This window comes from Myxocyprinus asiaticus, chromosome 24, assembly GCF_019703515.2.
Source record: "Myxocyprinus asiaticus isolate MX2 ecotype Aquarium Trade chromosome 24, UBuf_Myxa_2, whole genome shotgun sequence".
NCBI lineage: Eukaryota > Metazoa > Chordata > Actinopteri > Cypriniformes > Catostomidae > Myxocyprinus > Myxocyprinus asiaticus.
Window position 1 is genome coordinate 16867962 of NC_059367.1, and position 22991 is coordinate 16890952.

Genomic DNA, 22991 nt, shown 5'->3' on the forward strand with positions numbered 1-22991 from the left:
GTACAGCATTTATTATCTTGATTAATGGTAATATACAAATATTAATACAGATACTATTACATTTTTAACATTAATGTTAACAACAATTAATCAATGTTAATTATCAGTTAACACGAACAAGCAATGAACAGTAGAACTGTATTCATAAATTAACATTAACCAAGATTAATAAATGCTGTAAAAAAATAATTGTTCATTGTTAGTACATGATACCTAATGCATTAACCAATGTTAACATATAGAACCTTATTGTAAAGTGTTACCAATTAAACTATCCAGTAACTATAATTAAAATTGTGGTTTAGCTCACTGCTTTACCACTGATGTGATTAAAAACCAATTTATCAATGTAAAGCTGTGAAATAATTGTTGTCAACATGTCACGTGCAGATTGTGCGTGAGGACCGCAGCATGGAGCAGATCGTGTTTCCTGTTCACCCCATCTGTGAGTACTTGACGGAGGATTCAAAGTTCCGTGTGTTTACCACCACAGAGCAGGATGAGCAGGGCAGCAAGGTCACGCACTTCTTTGAGCAGACCTCCTTCCTGCATAATGAAATGGAATGGCAGAAAAAACTTCGCAGTAAGTCTTGGGGTGGTGTGGCCAAAGAGCTTGGTTGACGGCCCAAAGGTTGTCAGTTTAAACCCTATATGGGGTGATTTATGAACTGCTTATTGTACATGATGCCCTGAGCAAGGTGGTTAACCCCAGGTTGTTCCAAGGGGATTTTCACTCTAGTAAATATACTGCTCCAAGTTGCTTTGGATAATAATGTATAGGCTAAATGAAGAATAATGTAATGTAAGAACGAGTTCATCAGCCCGTAGTTTGGACAGAACAGAAGTGGCATTAAATGAATATTTGGGTTATATACTTAATCTGTGTTAAATTTGTGCTAAATAGTTTAGTTTTACTGACAGCATATCTGGTGTGCTGCCAATTACATCAGAATAATTTTCTACTCGCCCCTTAGTACATTTTTTTGTTTACGTTAAAGCAAAACTGCACCAGCTGTACCAGCACCCCGAATAAGCTTTTAAACTCTATGAAACTTTATCATACTGTTTTGAAAGTATAACATGACACTTAATTGTTACACATGTTATCTTGAGACGGGTGTGGTAAAATCACTAACGAAAATTATCTATGCAAAGATATACGTCTTATTTTTAAATGCATATAATGACCAGTTAAAAAGTAAACCCAATTAATTTTAGTTGAGGTCTATGGAAAAATCCCTTTTTTGCATCAGTTTCTTTTTAATGGAGCAAGGAAATACTTCAGCCAATAACATTTAGTATTGTTTTATAGAGAGTGGGAGAAAGAGAACCAGGGATTAGTTCAAACTTCACATGCTTTAAGGGATAGTTCACCCAAAAATGAAATTTCTCTGATCGTTTACTCTGTTTTATGCCATCCCAGATGTGTATGACTTTCTTTCTTCTGCTGAACACAAACAAAGATTTTTAGAAGAATATCTCAGCTCTGTAGGCCCATACAATGCAAGTGAGTGGGGGTCAGACCTTTGAAGCTCCAAAAATCACATAAAGGCAGCATAAAAGTAATCCATACAAATCCAGTGGTTTAATACTGTAGATGCCTTCTGAAGAGATGCAGTCACTTTGGGTGCAAAACAGATTAATATTTCAATCATTATTTTAATATAAATTTCCACATTCACTTTCACATTCTGAAAGTGAAAGTGAAGATTTATAGTATGAAATGACTTAATCTGTTTCTCAACACACCTATCATATCGCTTCTGAAGACAAAGATTTAACCACTGGATTCTTATGGATTACTTTTATGCTGCCTTTATGTGATTTTTGGAGCTTCAAAGGACTTGTCACCATTTACTTGCTTTGTATGGACCTACAAAGCTGAAATATTATTCTAAAAATCTTTGTGTTCAGCAGATGAAAGAAAGTCATACACATCTGGGACGGCATGAAGGTGAGTAAATGATGAAATAATTTTTCTTTTTGGGTGAACTATTCCTTTAATGATTATAAATTACGATTTTGTGTGTGTCTTAGGCATGCCAGTTCTTTTCTGGTTCTCTCGCCGAATGTCTCTATGGGGCACCATATCATTCAATCTGGCTGTCTTCATCAACCTTATCATCGCTTTGTTCTACCCACATGATGCTGGTCAAAGTATGTTCCCAGTATATGTGTTTGTTGTTTAGTATGTGTGCATTGCCTGTTTGTAACTTTGATAGAGTATTGATTGTATTTATATAAGTTTCATGAAATTGCTACATTTACAGGTGGTTTCAAAAAAAATTTTTTTTCTAATTTTGTTCCACTGAGATTGTGATAACATACAAAGCAGAATGGTTTGCTGGAAAATCGAGGTTAAGCTGATAGCTGTGTTTTAGAACATGGTAGCAGGTTTCTTGCTGGTTCAATGTGGTCATTAGCAGGTCGACCAATGTTCCAAAAACCATCTTGACCACCTTAAACTGGTATGATCAGTTAGTAGCTGGTTTGTTGATGGATGAAGATGGTCTACCAGCTTGGGCCAGCTAGAAACCATGTTCTAAAACACAGCTACCAGCTTAAGATGGATTTTTGAGCAGGGGACTGTGTAAATGGATGTTTTTAAATTGCATTTTTCAGGTAGCATAGACTCTTCTCTGCTGATTATGGGGTTCTGGTGTTTTGCTGGACTGGCTGTTGTGGGCCTGTTATCTAAGCGCTATGGGTTCCAGGCCCTCACAGTTGCCATTACCCTGCGTTGCATCTATCACTTTGGGATTGGACCCACACTGATCCTGCTTGGAGCTCTCAATGTAAGTCTTAGATACCAGCATATTTTGTGCTCGCTCGCATACAACAAGTTTTAATAAAAAATGCCTCTTTCTCTATTTAAACAGCTGATTAATAAGATTGTGTTCGTGTTGAGCTTTGTGGGAAACAACGGCACCTTCATCATGGGTTACAAAGCCATGGTAATGGATGTAGAGTTCCTGTACCACTTGGCCTATGTGTTAACCAGTACACTGGGGCTGTTTGTCCATGAGCTCTTCTACAGCATATTGGTGGGTTTCTCAAAGCTAATTTCATCACTTCAAGTATCTCAAGTATTTTAAGTATCTGAATGTTCTGAATGAAGATATTTTAAACAAAGAAACACTTTTTTTTCATACTGTTTGCCACATTATTGTATATAATATAATATAATATAATGTTATCTTTCACACCAACATGTCAAAATTGAAGTTATTAATTAATTTTAGTTATTAAAAAATTAGCAACTGAAAATTATGTCAATTTTCACTAATAACATGTTATATGGAAATCACAGAACAGTCATAACACACAGGAAATGTAAAAACATTTTTTGGGGAAATATCAAGCCTGCTATAGTCATGGAAATTAATTATATATTAACACACACACACACACACATATATAGAAATTTTAACATATATACTGGCGGCCACAAGTTTGGAATAATGTACAGATTTTGCTGTTTTGGAAGGAAATTGGTACTTTAATTCACCAAAATGGTATTCATCTGATCACAAAGTATAGTCAGCACATTACTGATGTAAAAAACATCACCATCACTATTTGAAAAAAGTCATTTTTGATCAAATCTAGACAGGCCCTATTTCCAGCAGCCATCACTGCAACACCTTTGCCATTATATCAAACACAGTTGAAAGCTGTTTGGTTTGTTAAATGAAGCTTAACATTGTCTTTGTCTTTGTTTTTGAGTTGCCACAGTATGAAATAGACTGGCATGTCTTAAGGTCAATATTAGGTCAAACATGGTAAAAAAGAAACAGGTTTCTCTAGAAACTTGTCAGTCTGTCATTGTTTTGAGGAATGAAGGCTATACAATGCTTGAAATTGCCAAAAAACTGAAGATTCCAAACAAAGGTGTACACTACAATCTTCAAAGACAAAGGACAACTCTAACAAGGACAGAAAGAGATGTGGAAGGCCAGATGTACAACTAAACAAGAAGATAAGGACATCAGAGTCTCTAGTTTGAGAAATAGACACCTCGCATGTCCTCAGCTGACAGCTTCATTGAATTCTACCTGCTCAACACCAGTTTCATGTACAACAGTAAAGAGAAGACTCAGGGGTGCAGGGCTTATAGGAAGAATTGCAAAGAAAAAGCCACTTTTGAAACAGAAAAACAAAAAGAAAAGGTTAGAGTGGGCAAAGAAACACAGACATTGGACAACAGATAATTGGAAAAGAGTGTTATGGATCTTAACCCCATTGAGCTTTTGTGGGATCAGCTAGACTGTAAGGTGCGTGAGAAGTGCCCGACAAGACAGCCACATCTATGGCAAGTGTTACAGGAAGCGTGGGGTGAAATGTCACCTGAGTATCTGGACAAACTGACAGCCAGAATGCCAAGGATCTGCAATGCTGTCATTGCTGCACATGGAGGATTTTTTGATGAGAACTCTTTGAAGTAGTTTAAGAAGTTCTGAACAATGTTTTCAAATTGTAATGGTACTTTTTCACATTATTAATGTCCTGACTATACATTGTGATCAGTTGAATGCCACTTTGGTGAATAAAAGTACCAATTTCTTTCCATAAGAGTACAATCTGTACATTATTCCAAACTTTTGCCCAGCAGTGTATATGTTAAAATGTATATTGTGTAATTTTCTACATGTGCTTTTCTCTATTCAGATTTTACTAGTGAATAACTGTTTCCTGTTTTTTTTTCTTAATGTCTTATTTAAAAAAATAAAGTAATTCCAATGATATTCCACTTAATTCCAGATTGGATAGATTGGAAATTTGCCTCAGATATCTCTAAAAAAGGATTTTTAAAAATCCTCATTTAGTAATCAAAAATGACTTAAAAGGTCAAGGAAAAATCATGGGAAGTTCATTGATCAAAACATGTGGGATAGTATGTGAAAAATATTTGATAGTAATGCAGGATGTTTTAGAAGTTTCACAGTGGGCATCACTACATCTCATGTTCCCCTTTTCCCTTTTTCAGCTGTTTGATCTGATCTACCGTGAGGAGACGCTCTTCAACGTCATCAAGAGTGTGACTCGTAATGGCCGCTCTATCCTCCTCACTGCTGTGTTGGCCATCATCCTGGTCTATCTGTTCTCCATCGTGGGATTTCTCTTCCTCAGGAATGACTTCATCATGGAGGTGGACAGACTTGCCATTCCAGATGCAGGTAAATGGCATACTGTATGCCTGAAGAGATGGGAGTAATTAGTGGGGGTAAGGTATATGAGGCCTTTTGAATAAGAAATTGAGAAATGAAACTGATTTGGAAGTGGTTGTGGTACACTTTTTGATAACTTTGGCCTTTAATCTACTGTATGTGTACATTTTTAATGTATATGCAAGTTTTTGTAGTAGTTGCAGTAAAGCATCAAAACAAGCATTTATAATTTATTGTAAATTATGATTATACATACAATACACCAGCCAGTGTCAGGTAGAATATTGTAGAGCAATACTGTAATATTATAATCTTTATGGTGACTTGTCCTCTAATTAGGTACAGAGAACTCTATGGGCAGTTGCAGTACAGATGAAGTGGAATGTGATGAAGAAACTGGCCTGGTTGCACCGCCAGATGGTGAGTTTAACAATAAAAACCGGTATTATAAAAATTTTTCATGAAGTATTCTTTAAGTACTAGCAAAGAGCTTTTTGAATGTCATATCCATTAAGCCACTTGGTTTCTAGGGTAATGGTTCCCAAACATTTTTAAACTACGGCACCCATTTTATTGTGTTTTTTTTTCCACAGCACCTCAACCACTGACAAATATGGTATTGAAAACACATTTTAAAATGTTTAATATTAAAATAAATATTAACAAATTAAATTAAAACAATGTAGCCTTAAAGTGTTTAAGTAAACATTGCTTCAAGCTTTTAAAGTTATTAATCAAGAGCCAGTAGTAAAATAAAGTAATAAAATAGAAAACAGAGTAAACAGTGCTGTTTTCAGTAACAGCAGCAATTAAACATTTAAAAAATCATAAAAAAACAGTAATGCAGAAATAAAACTACTCAAATTATTGACAATCTTTACTGTGAGATTATTAGATATACATTAATACTGATTAAATGCAGTCAGAATTTGACTGAGAAGCAGAACTGTCATTAAACTGTATTGGGCTTAAAGCTACTAAAGTTATCCAGCCAAGAACAGTGAGTGCTTTTCTCTTTTTCTTGTCAAGATTGTTGTTTGATTAATATTAATGATATAACAGACAGCATCAGGTCTAAACTGTTTACAGTCTTGTAATAAATTAATGGATTTGTTTACATTTAATATCTCATCAAATGGCACGGATACTTGTCCCATCTGTTTACATTGTCGTAATATATTAATGTTTTTACATTTAATATTGCATCAAGAGGGGCATTTTGACCAAGAAGTGCATTTGACTGTTCACATGCACAGCTGCATTCACCAGGAGACATAAGAGTGTCTGAAAGCAGCCGGCTTCAGTGTTGCCAACTATTTCTCATGGGATGTTGCCAAAAGCTCACTGAAATGTCGCTAAAAGTAGCTAAATCACGTGATGATGTCATTTATTATGTAAGACGTCAAATTTACATTTGTAAATGAATTGCCATAAAGAGCTATGGCAATTCTTTAAAGTTGTAGAACCATACACCGATCAGCCACAACATTAAAACCACCTGCTTAATATTGTGTAGATCCCCATCAAGCTGCCAAAACAGCGCCAACCCGCATCTCAGAATAGCATTCTGAGATGCTATTCTTCTCACCACAATTGTACAGAGTGGTTATCTGAGTTATCATAGACTTTGTCAGTTCAAACCAGTTTGGCCATTCTCTGTTGACCTCTCTCATCAACAAGGCATTTCCATCCGCAGAACTGCTGAAATACTCAAACCAACCCGTCTGGCAACAACAATCATGCCACGGTCCAAATCACTGAGATCACATTTTTCCCATTCTGATGGTTGATGTGAACATTAACTGAAGCTCCTGACCCGTATCTGCATGATTTTATGCACTGCACTGCTGCCACACGATTGACTGATTTGATAATCGCATGGATGATTGTTGGTGCCAAATGGGCTGGTTTGAGTATTTCTGTAACTGCTGATCTCCTGGGATTTTCACACAGAAAACTGAAACTTCATTCATGATAGAGCTGATGTTTTTTTGTGTCACCAGATGTGTAAAATGTCACTAAAGCAGACTACAAAAGTCTAAAATTGTTGCTAGTCGCTAGATGGCTCTCACTCGCTAAGGGGGTCAAAAAGTCGCTAAATCTAGCCGGCTTACATTTACATTTAATCATTTAGCAGATGCTTTTATACAAAGCGACTTACAAATGAGGAACATAGCAAGCAATTTGTCATACAAAGTTCAACAACATCTACAGTGTTGTACTGCCAAGCTCTCAAGGTGGCTGGAGCAGTATAGGCGCTAGTGCAGAAGAAAGAGACAGAGACAGATTTGTGTATGTGTGTGTACAGTAAGTGCGAGTTAAGTTCAATAGTAAGTGCAATTAGTGTGGATTGGTTAAGTGCTCCGGAACAGATGTGTTTTCAGCTGGTTCTTGAATGTTGAGATGTTATCAGCAGATTGTGTGAAGGTTGGATGCTCATTCCACCACAGTGGAACAGAGAAAGTGAACGAACGTGATATATGACTTTGAGTCTCTTTGTGATGGGACCACCTGCAGGGATGTGATACTTCAGGATTCATTTGGAATTAAGTTTTTTCCGACCTAAAAATGTGACCCGCATGAATTGTGTAAATCCTTTAAAAGGAAAATTTCATCGGGGGTTCATGTTATCGGCAATGTCCTGTCTGGTGCATTCTCTGTCACCATTTTTCACCCAAACAAGTGTCATTCAACTTCCCTCGGAAAAACTTCACTCACAAATTTCACAGCTGCTTCTGGTTCACGCACACACTTTGTTGAGAATGCGCGAGACAGAGGCTCCTGATTTTCTCCGTCAGGACTTCATTCAAGGAAGACAGTTTTATTTTAATTAATCAAGAGAAATAAAATGGTGGGATATAAAACAGGTTTGAACCATTGCCACAGTTGCTGACAAGTCAAAAATCACTTGCTGTAATTCCAGCGTTACTGACGTGATATTTGCAGTGAAATCATGAAATTTATCTTCACATATATCGAACTGTTTGTCAGTATAATCATTAAACCCTGCGAGTACAGTGCAGACATCTGAAAATGTTCAGTCTAGACTAATTTTCCCACATTTAGATCGGAAAATGAACTTGGGCTATGGATGTAATAAAAATGGACATGAGCTTTTGGAAGACCACTCTGTGGTGATGTGGCCGTGGCCGAGCGATGTCTGTGGAGAGTGAGGCTGGGAGAAGGAGAACGGTAAGGATTGACACCTGTGGGAAATTATCTCTAACCGCTGTTCTGTGTTTCAGTGAGAGCTGGAGTGGGATAAAAAGGGTGTCCAGTTTGCCGGAGGGGAGAGAGAGAGATGCACGCTGCTGTGTTGTTGTGTGTGTGCATTTGTTATGCTGAAAAGTAAAGCTTTATGTGTTTAGACTGAAAAGTGTGTGAATAAAAGATTACATGGATTGTTTATCCAGCTCCCGCTTCCTCCTTCAATGAGTGAACTAGTGAACTGTCACACACTCTTTGTAAAAACTCTGTGAATTTAAATTCACAATCCAGAAATAATACTAGCCATACGATGAAGAGGGGTCGGCACTCCTAAGAACATGTAATATTAAATTTTTATTCATTGGCATTTTCACATTAATGTGGAAAAATCAGCATGACAGTTGTAAAAGCAGCACAGGAACAGTACATGTTAAAGGAAATCTCTTTAAATTCTGCAAACATTGACCTCTGAGACATTGGTATATGATATGATATCCGCAGCATTATGGAGTGAATTAAAATTGAAATTGTGATGTAGCCCTGCATGCCATATCCGCGTTTCTCATCAAGAGGGTGCCGTGGATGGCCGCCTCAGTGTGTAGCTCTTCAGTTCTTTTGTTGTTTTTGTTTGTTTGTCCTGTGTTTAGTAATATTTTTTCAGTCAGTTTTACCAGGGATGAACTGCTGAACATTCGGCAGCATATACCAGACAACCTTTTCCCGGTTTTTGAATATTCGAACGTTTTGCTGGACATTTTAGTCAGAGGCACAGCTGTGTTGTTTAAACGCGCTAGGAGACGCAGGCGAGGGAGACGAGCAGGGGTGCTGGTCAGGCTCCGTCGGCATGGATTTCGAACAGCGCTACCGAGCATTCATCTAGCGAATCTCCGCTCTCTTCCTAACAAAACGGACAAACTACATCTCCTCACCCGTACAAACAAGGACTTTTCAAACTCTGCTGCCTTGTGCTTCACAGAAACCTGGCTGAGTGAAGCCATTCCAGACAGCGCGTTACATCTGCCGGGCTTTCAGCTGTTCAGAGCGGATCGCATCGCGGAGTTAACGGGGAAAACGAGAGGTGTTGGAACATGCTTTTACATCAATGAAAGTTGGTGTACAGATGTAACAACGTTAAAGATGATGTGCTGTCCTAATTTGGAAGCACTCTTTATTAACTGTAAGCCGTTTTACTCGCTGCGGAAGTTTTCATCGTTTATTCTGGTGAGTGTGTGAACACAGCGCTGCAACGGCTGACTGATCAAATCACAGACACAGAACAACAATACCCGGAGTCAGTTATTATTATTCTTGGGGATTTTAACAAAGCAAATCTCTGTGAACTGCCCAAATACAAACAGCACATTACGTGCCCCACCAGAGACAAGAACATACTAGATCATTGCTACACAACAGTAAAGGATGCATATCGCTCTGTCCCTAGAGCAGCTTTGGGACTCTCTGATCACTGTCTGGTTCATCTTCTTCCAAACTACAGGCAGAAATTAAAATCAACCAAGCCAGTAGTAAGAACTATAAAGAGATGGACCAATGAAGCAGAGCAGGAACTACAAGCCTGCTTCGATTGCATGGATTGGAGTGTTTTTGAGGCTGCAGCCACAGACCTGGATGAGCTCACAGATACTGTTACATATTTAAAGTTCTTATTTAAAGTTCAATAATGACAAACCGTGGTTTACAGCAGAGCTCAGGCAGCTTCGTCAGGCCAAAGAGGATGTTTACAGAGTTGGGGATAAAGTCTTGCACAATCAGGCCAGGAACACACTGAACAAGGAAATCAGAGTGGCTAAAAGAAGATACTCTGAGAAGCTGAAAAGCAAGTTTTCAGCTAACGACCCTGCATCAGTGTGGAGTGGCATGAAACAACTCACAAATTACAGGACTCATACCCCCAACCCTGTGGTGGACCAACAACTGGCTGACGACCTGAATGTGTTCTACTGCAGATTTGAAAGGCCCAATCTCGCACCCCACACCCATTCTGACCTTCACTTCACACAAACACCAACACCTCCTGCAACCCCCCTCCTCCCCCCTCCTGCTACTCAACCTGCACTTAAGATCTGTGAAGATGATGTGAGCCGGGTCTTTCGGAAACAAAAGACGGGGAAAGCTTCAGGCCCAGATGGCGTCTCACCAGCCTGTCTTAGATCCTGTGCTAACCAGCTGGCCCCCATCTTCACACAGATCTTCAATAGATCACTGGAGCAGTGTGAAGTGCCATGCTGCTTTAAACGCTTAATCATTATTCCTGTCCCAAAGAAACCAAAAATCACAGGACTTAATGACTACAGACATGTCGCCCTGACGTCTGTGGTCATGAAATCATTTGAGAGACTGGTGTTGGCTCACCTGAAGAACATCACTGGACCCTTTCTAGATCCCCTTCAATTTGCTTATCGAGCAAACAGATCTGTGGATGATGCAGTCAACATGGGATTGCATCATATCCTGCAACATCTGGACAGACCAGGGACATATGCAAGTATCCTTTTTGTGGACTTCAATTCGGCTTTCAACACCATCATCCCAGCTACGCTCCAGAATAAATTACACCAACTCTCTGTTTCCATGTCTATCTGTCAGTGGATTACCAGCTTTCTGACTGACAGGCAGCAGCTTGTGAGACAGGGGAAACTCACTTCCAGCACCTGTACAAGCACTGGTACCCCCCAGGGGTGTGTGCTCTCCCCACTACACTTCTCCCTCTACACCAATGACTGCATCGCCAAGGACCCCTCTGTCAAGCTCCTGAAGTTTGCAGATGACACCACTGTCATCTGCCTCATCCGAGATGACGATGTGTCTGCATACAGAAGGGAGGTTAAACAGCTGGCTGTCTGGTGCAGTCAAAACAACCTTGAGCTGAACACACTCAAAATGGTGGAGATGATTGTGGACTTTAGGAGGAACACCCCAACACTTACCCCCCTCACCATTCTAAACAGCACTGTGGCAGCAGTGGAGTCATTCAGGTTCCTGGGCACTACCATCTCACATGACCTGAAGTGGGAGACACACATTGACTCCATTGTGAAAAAGGCCCTGCAGAGGTTGTACTTCCTTCGCCAGCTGAGGAAATTCAACCTGCCACAGGTGCTGCTGATACAGTTCTACTCAGCGGTCTCTGAGTCTGTCCTCTGCACTTCTATAACTGTCTGGTTTGGTTCAGCTATGAAATCAGACATCAGAAGACTACAAAGGACAGTTCGGACTGCTGAGAGGATTATTGGTCCCCCCCCCCCCCCCTTCAAGAACTATACACTTCCAGAGTGAGGAAAAAGGCTGGAAAAATCACTCTGGACCCCACTCACCCTGCCAATTACCTTTTTGAACTGTTGCCTTCTGGCCGACGCTTCAGAGCTCTGATCACCAGAGCCATCAGGCATAGGAACAGTTGTTTCCCTCAGGCTATCCATCTCATGAACAGTTAAATTGCCCCATTGAGCAATAACTATGTGCAATACACAGTTTAGTCTTTTTTATATTTATCCAACACATCCAACCTCTTCTGCCATTTCATTCCTCTGGGGAAAAAAAACTATTTGTAATAACAGATTTGTATTTTGCACTGTACATAACAGATAACAGATTTGATTAGATTTGCACTACGTATGTTTATGTGTGGTATGTATGTATGTATGTATGTGTGTGTCTGTGTGTGTATGTACGTATGTGTATAATTATTTTTTATTTTTTATTATGATCTATGTCTTGCTGCTGTTTTTGTATTGTTTTTGTATTGTTGTACGCTGGAAGCTCCTGTCACCAAGACAAATTCATTGTATGTGTAAGCATATTTTTTCCCCTTTTTCTCCCAATTTGGAATGCCCAATTCCCAATGTGCTTTTAAGTCCTCGTGGTCGTGTAGTGATTCGCCTCAGTCCGGGTGGCAGAGGACGAATCCCATTTGCCTCCGCGTCTGAGACTTCAACCCACGCATCTTATCACGTGGCTTGTTGAGCGCATTGCCACGGAGACATAGCGCGTGTGGAGGGTTCACACCATCCATTGCGGCAACCACGCTCAACTCACCACGCGCCCCACCGAGAACGAACCACATTATAGCGACCACGAGGAGTTTACCCCATGTGACTCTACCCTCCCTAGCAACCGGGCCAATTTGGTTGCTTAGGAGACCTGGCTGGAGTCACTCAGCATGCCCTGGCATTCGAACTAGCGAATTCCAGGGGTGGTAGCAAGCGTATTTTACCCCTGAGCTACCCAGGCACTCCCATCATTGTGAAGTTTGATTAAATACGATTATGAAGTGTGTATAAAAATAAGTAATTAATTAATAATTGTACTTAGAAACCCAGTGAGCAAGCTGAAGGAGACTATGGCAAGGAACACAAAACTCCATAAGATGTTGGTTAATGGAGAAAAATAACCTTGGGAGAAACCAGGCTCACTGTGGGGGCCAGTTCCCCTCTGGCTGACAGCATGAATATAATGCCAATATTAGTTATTTATGTGCAGTGCAAGTCATGGTTAAAAATTATTAAACTAAGTAAGTGTTAAGGGCCAGTGTTTAAACAAAGATTTTGTATGAACTGTAAGATTAATGACTAATGTCTTTGAAGTTCATCCTGGATTAACTGCAGAAGTTCATATAGATGCATTGTCCTTTGTTAGTTGGCTGATGAAGGCTTTTGTTGGCAATTTATTGATATCCTATGTATTCCATTTTAAGTGTGTAGTCCATCATTATACCATGGTGATGCAGGCCGAGACCAGTAAGGTGCTTAGCAGTTCAACCAGCAAGTAATTTCGGTGAGGTCTAGCCTAAGCAAGGTTCAGGCAATGGCATATGAAGTATCCTATGTCTTATGGTTGGAGTTGGCATCAGTTCATCCTCTGAGGTCCATCCTAATACACTGAAGTGATGTCTGGCTGGCAGCGGCTGCATTTTGTCATCATCACTCAGAGATACGTAGCAGTGGAGTCCGATACCAAGCAGGAATGGAGCTGGATCCGGACGGTTCTGGTGACCTCAGGATAGTTATTCAACAAATAGTATAATATTAGCGTAGATGCCATTCAATTTTTTGCAGAGTTACTGTATAGATCATGATCAATGTTTCAGGTTCCGGCAGACCTAACTAAAGCAGCCTAATTGTGTGGTGAAGAATTAATTAGGTGTATGCCTGGCTAAATAGATGAGTCTTTAGTCTAGACTTAAACTCAGTGAGTGTGTCTGCATCCCGAACAGTGTTAGAGAGACTATTCCATAGTTTAGGAGCCAAATAGGAAAAGGATCTACCTCCTTTTATGGATTTTGATATTCTAGGAATTATTAACAGGCCAGAATTTTGTGATCTTAATGAACGTGATGGAATATAGCCTGTCAGAAGGTCACTTAAGTACTGTGGAGCTAGACCATTCAAAGCTTTGTATGTAGTTAGCAGAATTTTAAATTAATAAATCAGGTAGCCTATGTAACGATGATAAATTGGGGCTAATATGATCATATTTCTTGGTTCTAGTCAGCACTCTGGCTGCTGCATTTTGAACCAATTGAAGTTTACTTATTGAACTTGCTGGACATCCTCCCAGTAATGCATTACAATAATCTAGTCGTGAGGTCATGAACGCATGAATTAGTTTTTCAGCATCAGCAACAGAGAGCATGTGTTGTAACTTAGCAATATTTCTTAGGTGGAAGAATGCTGTTCTACAAACATTGGAAATTTGATTTTCAAATTATATATTGGTATCAAATATAACACCAAAGTTCTTCGCTGTTGAAGATGATGTAACAGTACATCCATTGAGAGACAAAATATATTTTAGTGGCTTATTTTTAAAAGTTTTTGGTCCAGTAACCAGTACCTCTGTTTTGTCAGAATTGAGAAGGAAATTTCTGGCCATCCAATTATTGATTTCATTGATACACTCTGCTAATTTGGAGAATTGTGAAATTTTGTCGGGTTTCGAAGAAATATAAAGTTGGGTATCGTCGGCATAGCAGTGGAAACTTATTCCATGATTCCTGATAATATTTCCCAGGGGAAGCATACACTACCAGTCAAAAGTTTTGAAACATTTGACTGAAATGTTTCTCATGATCTTAAAAATCTTTTGATCTGAAGGCGTATGCTTAAATGTTTGAAAGTAGTTTTGTAGACAAAAATATAATTGTGCCACCATATTAATTTATTTAATTATAAAACTAAAATGTAATAAAATAAAAAAAAAAGTTCTTGAAATTGATGACTTGGACCAAATAATAAAGAAAAGCAGCCAATAAGTGCCCAACATATAGATGTGAACTCCTTCAATACTGTTTAAAAAGCATCCCAGGGTGAAACCTCAAGAAGTTGGTTGAGAAAATGTCAAGAGTACATGTATGCAAATTCTAGGCGAAGGGTGACTACTTTGAGGATGCTAAAATATAACACAGTTTTGATTTATTTTGGATTTTGTTTAGTCACAACATAATTTCCATTGTTCGATTTATGTTATTCCATAGTTTTGATGACTTTACTATTATTCTAAAATGTGAAGAAAAAAAAATTATAATAATATTTCAAAACTTTTGACTGGTAGTGTATATAAGGAGAAAAGCAGAAGCCCTAAAACTGATCCCTGTGGCACTCCATACTTAACTTTTGTTTGATTTGACAATTCCTCCTTTACACAGACAAAGTGGTAAATAGGACCTAAATCATGCTAATGCAAGTCCACAAATTCCAACATAATTCTCTAGCCTATTCAAGAGAATATCGTGATCTATCATGTTGAAGGCAGCACTAAGATCTAAAAGCATTAGAAGAGAAATACAGCCGTGATCAGATGATAAGAGCAAGTCATTAGTAACTCTGATAAGTGAAGTGTCTGTACTGTGGTGTGGCCTAAATCCTGACTGAAACTGTTCATATGTACTATTTCTCTGCAGAAATGAACATAATTGGGAGGACACAACCTTTTCTAGTATTTTCAACATAAATGGGAGATTTGAAATCAGTCTATAATTTGCCAATTCTCCAGGATCAAGTTGTGGCTTCTTAATAAGCAGTTTGATAACTGCCATTTTAAAGTTTCTTGGGACATGTCCTAAGGATAGCGAGGAGTTAATAATATTAAGAAGAGGTTCAGAGATCACAGGGAATACCTCTTTTAAGAGCTTAGTTGGTATTGGATCTAACATATTGTACATGTTTTGGCTTTTGATGTTTTGATAAGTTTTGTTAGCTCTTCATGACCTATGACAGCGAAGGATTTCAGTTGCACGTGAGGAAAATTATGAGACACTGTTTTCTGAGGTACTGTGACAGACGATTGCATAATTCCAATTTTATTTCTGATTATTTCAATTTTAGCAGTAAAGAAATTAATGAAGTCATTACTATTGTGCTGCGACGGAATATCTGGTTCAGTTGAAGTGCTATTCTTAACCAATTAATCCACAGTACTGAATAAACACCTAGGATTGTTGTGGTTATTTTCTATGAGTTTGCTCAAATATTCTGACCTTCGCTGCCCCCTACTTTGATCGGCACCAGGCGCCACCCATTCATAGACTGCAGAGAGCATGTTGGAGCATTGAACTGGAGAAGTGAATGGAAGTAAGAGGGTGCGAGTCCTGAAGGCCAGAGTCAAAGCCTTGAATTTGATGCGGGCAGCTACAGGTAGCCAGTGAAATTAAATCAAGAGTGAGGTGACATGAGCCCTTTTTGGCTGATTGAAGACCAGTAGCGCTGCTGCATTCTGGACCAGCTGCAGTGGCTTAATTGTGTTAGATGGCAGGCCAGCCAACAGAGCATTACAGTAGTCCAGTCTTGAAATGATCAGAGCTTGGACCAGGATTTGTGCAGCATATTCAGGCAGAAAAGGTCTGATTTTCCTGATGTTGTAGAGCGCAAATCTGCAAGACTGGGCAGTTGATGAGATGTGGGCTGTAAAAGTAAGTTGGCCATCTACCACCACTTTCAGGTTCCGAGCTGTTCTGGTTGGTGTTAGTGGAGTTGAACCAAGATGAATAGTGAGGTTGTGGTTGATAGATGGGTTGGCTGGGATCGAGGAGTTCTATCTTGGCAAGGTTGTGTGAAGGTGGCGTTTCTTCATCCAGGCCGAATTGTCCGAGAGGCAGTCAGAGATACGAGTTGAGACAGGGTCATCAGGATGAAACGACAGATAGAGCTGCGTGTCATCTGCATAGCAGTGGTTGGAAAAGCCATGTGCCTCAGTGATCGGTCCGAGTGATGTTGTGTATATTGAGAAGAGGAGGGGTCCAAGCACTGATCCTTGGGGAACACCAGTGCTCAGCTGGTGTGACTTGGACACCTCTCCTCTCCAGGAGACCTTGAAAGATCTGCCAATTTGGTAAGACTTAACCCATCCCTGTGCAGTTCTTGTGATGCCCAGGTCAGACAGGGTGGTTCACTGTGTTGAAAGCAGGAGACAAGTAAAGGAGGATGAGAACGGATGATTTGGAGTTTGCTTTCGCCAGTTGTAGGGTTTCAGCTACTGACAAGAGGGCAGTCTCTGTTGAGTGTCCTTTTTTGAAGCCAGACTGATGTCTGTTGAGTAGGTTGATTTGTGAGAGAAAAGCAGACAACTGGTTGAATACAACCCTCTCAATAATTTTAGACAGGAAGGGTAGGAGAGAGACTGGTCTGAAATTGTCAAGTACTTTTGGGTTATTTGTTGATTTTCTGAGCAGTGGGGTTACTCGTGCCTGCTTTAATTTATTGGGAATGTTTCCAGTTATGAGAGATGTGTTGATAATGTGTGTGAGTGTGGGTGAGATTGATGGAGAGGCAGCTTGCAGAAGATGTTAGGGGATAGAGTCAAGTGGACAGGTGGTAGGACGGATAGAAAGAAGCAATTTAGAGACCTCAGTCTCGGAGAGAGGGGAGAAAGAGGAGAACAGAGGATGGGCTGTAGTCAAACAGTGCGAGTACCGAATTCACTCAGTACTTTGGACTGCTGGTACTTTTTACATCGGTGGCTTTAAAGATATTGAACTGAGCAGAGATTCCGCTGCACCACTAGCCAGTAATGGCAGCACCCATTTTGGGAACCACTACTCTAGAGATTATTTGTGTTATAAGCATGATAAGAAAAACTTATTATCAAGAGGAATTATCTATGATGTGTGTTTAATCATGTGGTTTTGCAGAAGAGGAAGATAATACAGAGAGAGCCTGTGACACACTCCTAATGTGTATTGTTACTGTACTGAACCATGGGCTGAGGAACGGAGGAGGTGTGGGAGATGTTCTACGCAAACCTTCGAAAAATGTATGGAGACCCACATTCACATGTAAACACATACACGCATGAATTCACACCTACCTAAGTTGACAAAAATGTTCTTCACATTACAGGAGCCATTGTTCCCTGCTCGTGTGGTGTATGACCTTCTCTTCTACTTCATTGTAATCATCATTGTCCTTAACTTGATCTTTGGTGTGATTATTGACACCTTCGCTGACCTGCGTAGTGAAAAACAGAAGAAAGAGGAGATCCTGAAGACCACATGTTTCATCTGCGGTACGACTTGTGTGGATATATACAGTGCATTCAGAAAGTATTCAGACCCCTTTATTTTTTCACATTTTGTTATGTTGCAGCCTTATGTTAAAATGCTTTAAATTATCATAATTTTTTTCACATCAATCTACACTCCATACCCCATAATGACAAAGCAAAAAACAAATTTTTGATAACTTTGCAAATTTATTAAAAAGAAAAAACTTGAAATATCACATTGACTTAAGGATTCCTTTGCTATGACGCTTGAAATTAGCTCAGGTGCATCCCATTTCTCTGGATCATCTTTGAGATGTTTCTGCACTTTGATTGGAGTCCACCTATGGCAAATTCAGTTGATTGGACATGATTTGGAAAGGCAAATATCACAGCTGAAAATGCATATCAGAGCAAAAACTAAGATATGAGGTCAAAGGAATTGCCTGCAGAGCTCAGAGACAGGATTGTGTTGAGGAACAGATCTGGGGAAGGCTACAAAAACAAAACAAACAAAAAAAAATAATAATTCAGCTGCATTTAAATTTACATTTATGCATTTGGCAGACACTTTTATCCAAAGCGACTTACAGTGCACTTATTACATGGACAGTCCCCCCGGAGCAACCTGAAGTTAAGTGCCTTGCTCAAGGACACAATGGTGGTGGCTGTGGTGATCAAATGGGCAACTTTCTGCTTATAACTTCTGTGCTTTAACCCAATACACCACCACCACTCCACACTGAAGGCTGCATTGAAGGTTCCCAAGAGCACAGTGGCCTCCATAATTCTTAAATGGAAGAAGTTTGGAACAACCAGGTCTCTTCCTAAAGCTGGCCGCCCAGCCAAACTGAGTAATTGGGGGAGAAGGGTCTTTGTAAGAGAGGTGACCAAGAACCCGATGGTCACTGGTTGAGCTCCAGAGATCATGTGCATGTCACCACAGAGACTCCCAGCATGTGGAGGCTCATGCTACCCTCCACGATCCATGCACAAATTACCACGCGCCCCATTCAGAGCGAGAACCACTAATCGCGACCACGAGGAGGTTACCCCCATGTGACTCTACCCTCCCTAGCAACCGGCCCAATTTGGTTGCTTAGGAGACCTGGCTGGGGTCACTTGCGACTCCAGGGGTGGTAGTCAGCGTCAGTACTCGCTGAGCTACCCAGGCACCCAATACAGAGATATCCTTAATGAAAACCTAGTCCAGAGTGCTCAGGACCTCAGACTGGGCCAAAGGTTCACCTTCCAACAGGACTATGACCCTAAGTTACACAGCCAAGACAACGCAAGTGTGGCTTATGGACAACTCTGGGAATGTCCTTGAGTGGCCTAGCCAGAGCCAGGACTTAAACCCAATCAAACATGTCTGAAGAGACCTGAAAATGGCTGTCCACCGACGGTTCCCATCCAGCCTGACAGAGCTTGAGAGGATCTGCAGAGAAGAATGGCAGAAAATCCCCAAATCCAGGTGTGCAAAGCTTGTCGCATCATACCCAAAAAAGACTTGAGACTGTAATCGCTGCCAAAGGTGCTTCAACTAAGTACAGAGTTAAGGGTCTGAATACTTATGTCAATGTGATATTTCTGTTATTTCTTTTTTAATTTAAAGAATTTTAATACATTTGCTCTGTCATTATGGGGTATGGAGTGTAGATTGATGTGATTTTTTTTGTTTGTTTTTTTTGTTAAGCATTTTAGCATACGGTTGCAACTTTACAAAATGTGAAAGAAATGAAAGGGTCTGAATACTTTCTGAATGCACTGTACATTATGGCTTATGCATTACTGCTACAGTCTGGTGATGTAACAGGTTTACTCAGGCTTTTCTCAATGCTTCCAGTGCAGGTTTCAGTGATAGTTTTTTTTTTTTTTTTTTTTTTTTCAATAACAAGAATCTGTCTTATTCTACACATTCTTGGCCCCTTATGTGTTTGTTTATGATCTATGTATTTTGTCCAATTTGATTATGCTTTCAGCTACCAAAAAGGGAGCAGTACTCTCAGCTCTGTTTAAGACATTTAACATTTTACAATAAGGTTCCATTTGTTAACATTAGTTAACAACATTAGTTAGCATGAACTTACAATGAACAGTACTTTTACAGGATTTATTATTCTTAGTTAATGTTATATCCTCATTTCATGGCCCCTTTAAAGAATGGGCGCAAAAAATAAATGAAGAGAAATCATAGCAAACATAAAGGAACTGACTGCTCTGTATTTGCGATGTGATATCTGTTCCAACAGGTCTTGAAAGGGACAAGTTTGATAATAAAACAGTGTCATTTGAGGAACACATTAAATTAGAGCACAACATCTGGAACTACCTCTATTTCATTGTTTTGGTGCGAGAGAAAAACAAGACAGACTACACTGGCCCGGAAAGCTATGTGGCCCATATGATAAAGGTAAATTATAGCTTGCTCATATCACCTTGCTACGGTTTTTTATTCATTGTTGCAGGAATATAGATAATACTGTTAAAATAATATATTATATTGTATAATTAAAGGGGTAGTTCACCCTAAGATTAAAATTGTCTCATCATTTAGTCACCTTCATGCCATTCCAGATGTCTGACTTTCTTTCTTCTGCTGAATGCAAATGAAGATTTTTAGAAGAATATCTCACCTCTGTAGGTCCAATGCAAGTGCATGGTGGCCAGACCTTTTGAAGTTCCAAAAATTACATAAAGGCAGCATAAAAGTAATCCATATGACTCCAGTGGTTTAATCAACGTCTTCTGAAGTGATCCAGTTGGTTTTGGGTGTCTTGTCATTGCAGTCTCAAGGCACAATAATGATTTTAAGCTTGATTACACTTCCTTGTGCTTGACGCATGCGAAGAGCGCTAGAAGGCGCTATAGGAAGTGTAATCGAGCTTGAAATCATGATCGCCAAAGAGACTGCTGTCAAGATGTACAGTGAAAAGGTCTGTTTTCACCCAAAACCAACTGGATTGATTCAGGAGGCATGGATTAAACCACTGGAGTCTTTTGGATTACTTTAATGCTGACTTTATCTGCTATTTGGACCTTCAAAGTTCTGGCCACCATTCACTTGCATTGTATGGACCTACAGATCTGAGATGTTCTTCTAGAAATCTTTGTTTGTGTTCAGCAGAAGAAAAATGTCATGCACATCTGGGATGGCATGAGGGTGAGGGGTGAACTAACCCTTTTAAGTAATGCTAAATAATTAAATGTTGTTATAATTATAACATTAGATCATATTGATCATATTTAAAATACTGTCTTTAAATAAGATCTTACTCTGCCAATTTAAAAACGAATTTCTGGACTGCAGCTTTAGTTGAAAAAATAGTAATACATTCATTGATGATTCTGCCCTTCTCTCTTGATAGAATAAGAACTTGGATTGGTTCCCACGCATGCAGGCCATGTCTCTGGTTATAACGGAAGGAGACGGCGAACAAAATGAGATGAGGAACCTGCAGGATCGTCTTACCTCCACCATGAAAGTGGTCACACAACTCACGAGTCAGTTAACAGAGCTGAAAGAGCAGGTATTTTTCTACGTTTTAGTGAGACCTTTCCATATTCTTTTCAGTAGTTTTAAATCTCATTTCCATAAAAATATGTATATCGTGATATATATTGTTAATATCAACCAAAATCTTTAGATAATTTTGTGAGACAACCACCCCATTCCATGCTCAAGCAGATCAAATAGTGGCTGTGTGTTTGATCATTTAGATGACAGAGCAGAGGAAGAGACGGCAGCGGATGGGTTTTGTTGATGTTCAGGCTGGCTCAAACCCTGGGCTGCCTATGCCTCCTAGTGCTGCAGGAGGAAATCATGTCTTAATGTCTCCAGCCAAGCTTCCACAGGCTTTATAATGTAATCGTCAACTTGGAGAAGTTGTGTGCTGTGCATTTACACATCCATACAAGAAGAGCTCTACTGACTCAAACATTCAGTCAGTCACTGAAGGGCTGATTTAAAGGTTTTAGTATGCACAAAATGTTTTTTTTTAAATATTTTTTTTCTCTTGTTTTGGGTGATGTATTTGATTTGTTAAAATCATTGATTGTGTCATTTAAATGTAAGCTTCTTTAAAAAAAGCATACTGGATGAACAGATAAACTTGTGATTATGTAAGGCTGATTTCTTAAAAATAATAATAGTAATAAGGGATCATTAAGTTAATACAGTAAAACTGTTTATTTTTATGTGTGAGCTGATGAGATCATATTTTTAGGGTTTCACAAAAGTACAGCATCATGCACCTGGCTTGATATAAATGTAATAATTTGGGAAAGCATTTTATGTTTTGGTTGTGAAAATTTACCCAACGTGAAGGGTGAGATCATGTCGTTTCTTAACAATGTCATGATAAACCTGGCATCTTTGTGTAGTTGAATTGCGATTTTTCTTGTCTGAAGATTATAAATGACATGTTATAGATATTTAATTGTGTTTAAAGTTCCTAGAGCTTTAAGTTAAAAGTCAAAGTGCCTATGCCTAAAACTGCATCTGTCCAAATAACATGAATTAGCTTCTGCTCAGGAAAATAACAGATTTACAAGACTTATCTACTGTGTCATAGAAATGCCAGTGAGGTTTTATATTATATTTTGTATGTTCATGTTTATTTATGTGTGACTTTTTTTATTCATTTATTGTGTGACCATAACTAAGTAAAATGTCAACTGTTGCTTTGGAGCAGTTTTTATGGCCACAAATAGAATACTGGAACATGTATATTGGCATTGCTATTATATCAGTGTATATATAGGTAGCCAGTGCTTGTAATTAATAAATTGCACTACTGATATACCAGTTTCAGAGGCCATTAACAATTTACTGTCCATATTTGTTATAGATAAAGGGCTTCACCAGCCTTGCACATATAACTAGTAGACTTTTGACTTGTGTCTCATCATTATTAAACATGACAGGACAGTAAGAGAAACTAATTTGTCATATGATTTTACTAGGATAAAATAGTACAAAAATATTTAGTAATTTGATTCATGAATACAATCCACAAGTTGACAGACTGCATGAATGAATAATACAGCCTACTATTCGTAATTTCAGCTTTTTCAGAACAAAATTATAGTGTCTACATTCAAGTAAAATAAACAGTCTAGGTC

General features: G+C 39.1%; 1 protein-coding gene across 4 annotated transcripts in view; it reads left to right on the plus strand.

Annotated features, from left to right (window-relative positions):
* The window catches only part of LOC127414794 (inositol 1,4,5-trisphosphate receptor type 3-like), a 73984-nt gene extending 51310 nt beyond the window's left edge, over positions 1-22674 (plus strand). For all 4 annotated transcript variants that reach the window (XM_051653096.1, XM_051653097.1, XM_051653095.1 and 1 more), the window contains 11 exons: positions 391-583; positions 2038-2157; positions 2623-2795; positions 2880-3044; positions 4988-5177; positions 5508-5588; positions 17518-17639; positions 17726-17891; positions 20120-20280; positions 21236-21397; positions 21588-22674. In XM_051653096.1, the coding sequence (XP_051509056.1) occupies positions 391-583; positions 2038-2157; positions 2623-2795; positions 2880-3044; positions 4988-5177; positions 5508-5588; positions 17518-17639; positions 17726-17891; positions 20120-20280; positions 21236-21397; positions 21588-21731 (1677 nt within the window). In that variant the 3' untranslated portion in view covers positions 21732-22674. The remainder of the gene's footprint in view (positions 1-390; positions 584-2037; positions 2158-2622; positions 2796-2879; positions 3045-4987; positions 5178-5507; positions 5589-17517; positions 17640-17725; positions 17892-20119; positions 20281-21235; positions 21398-21587) is intronic.
* Positions 22675-22991: the final 317 nt, after the last annotated feature.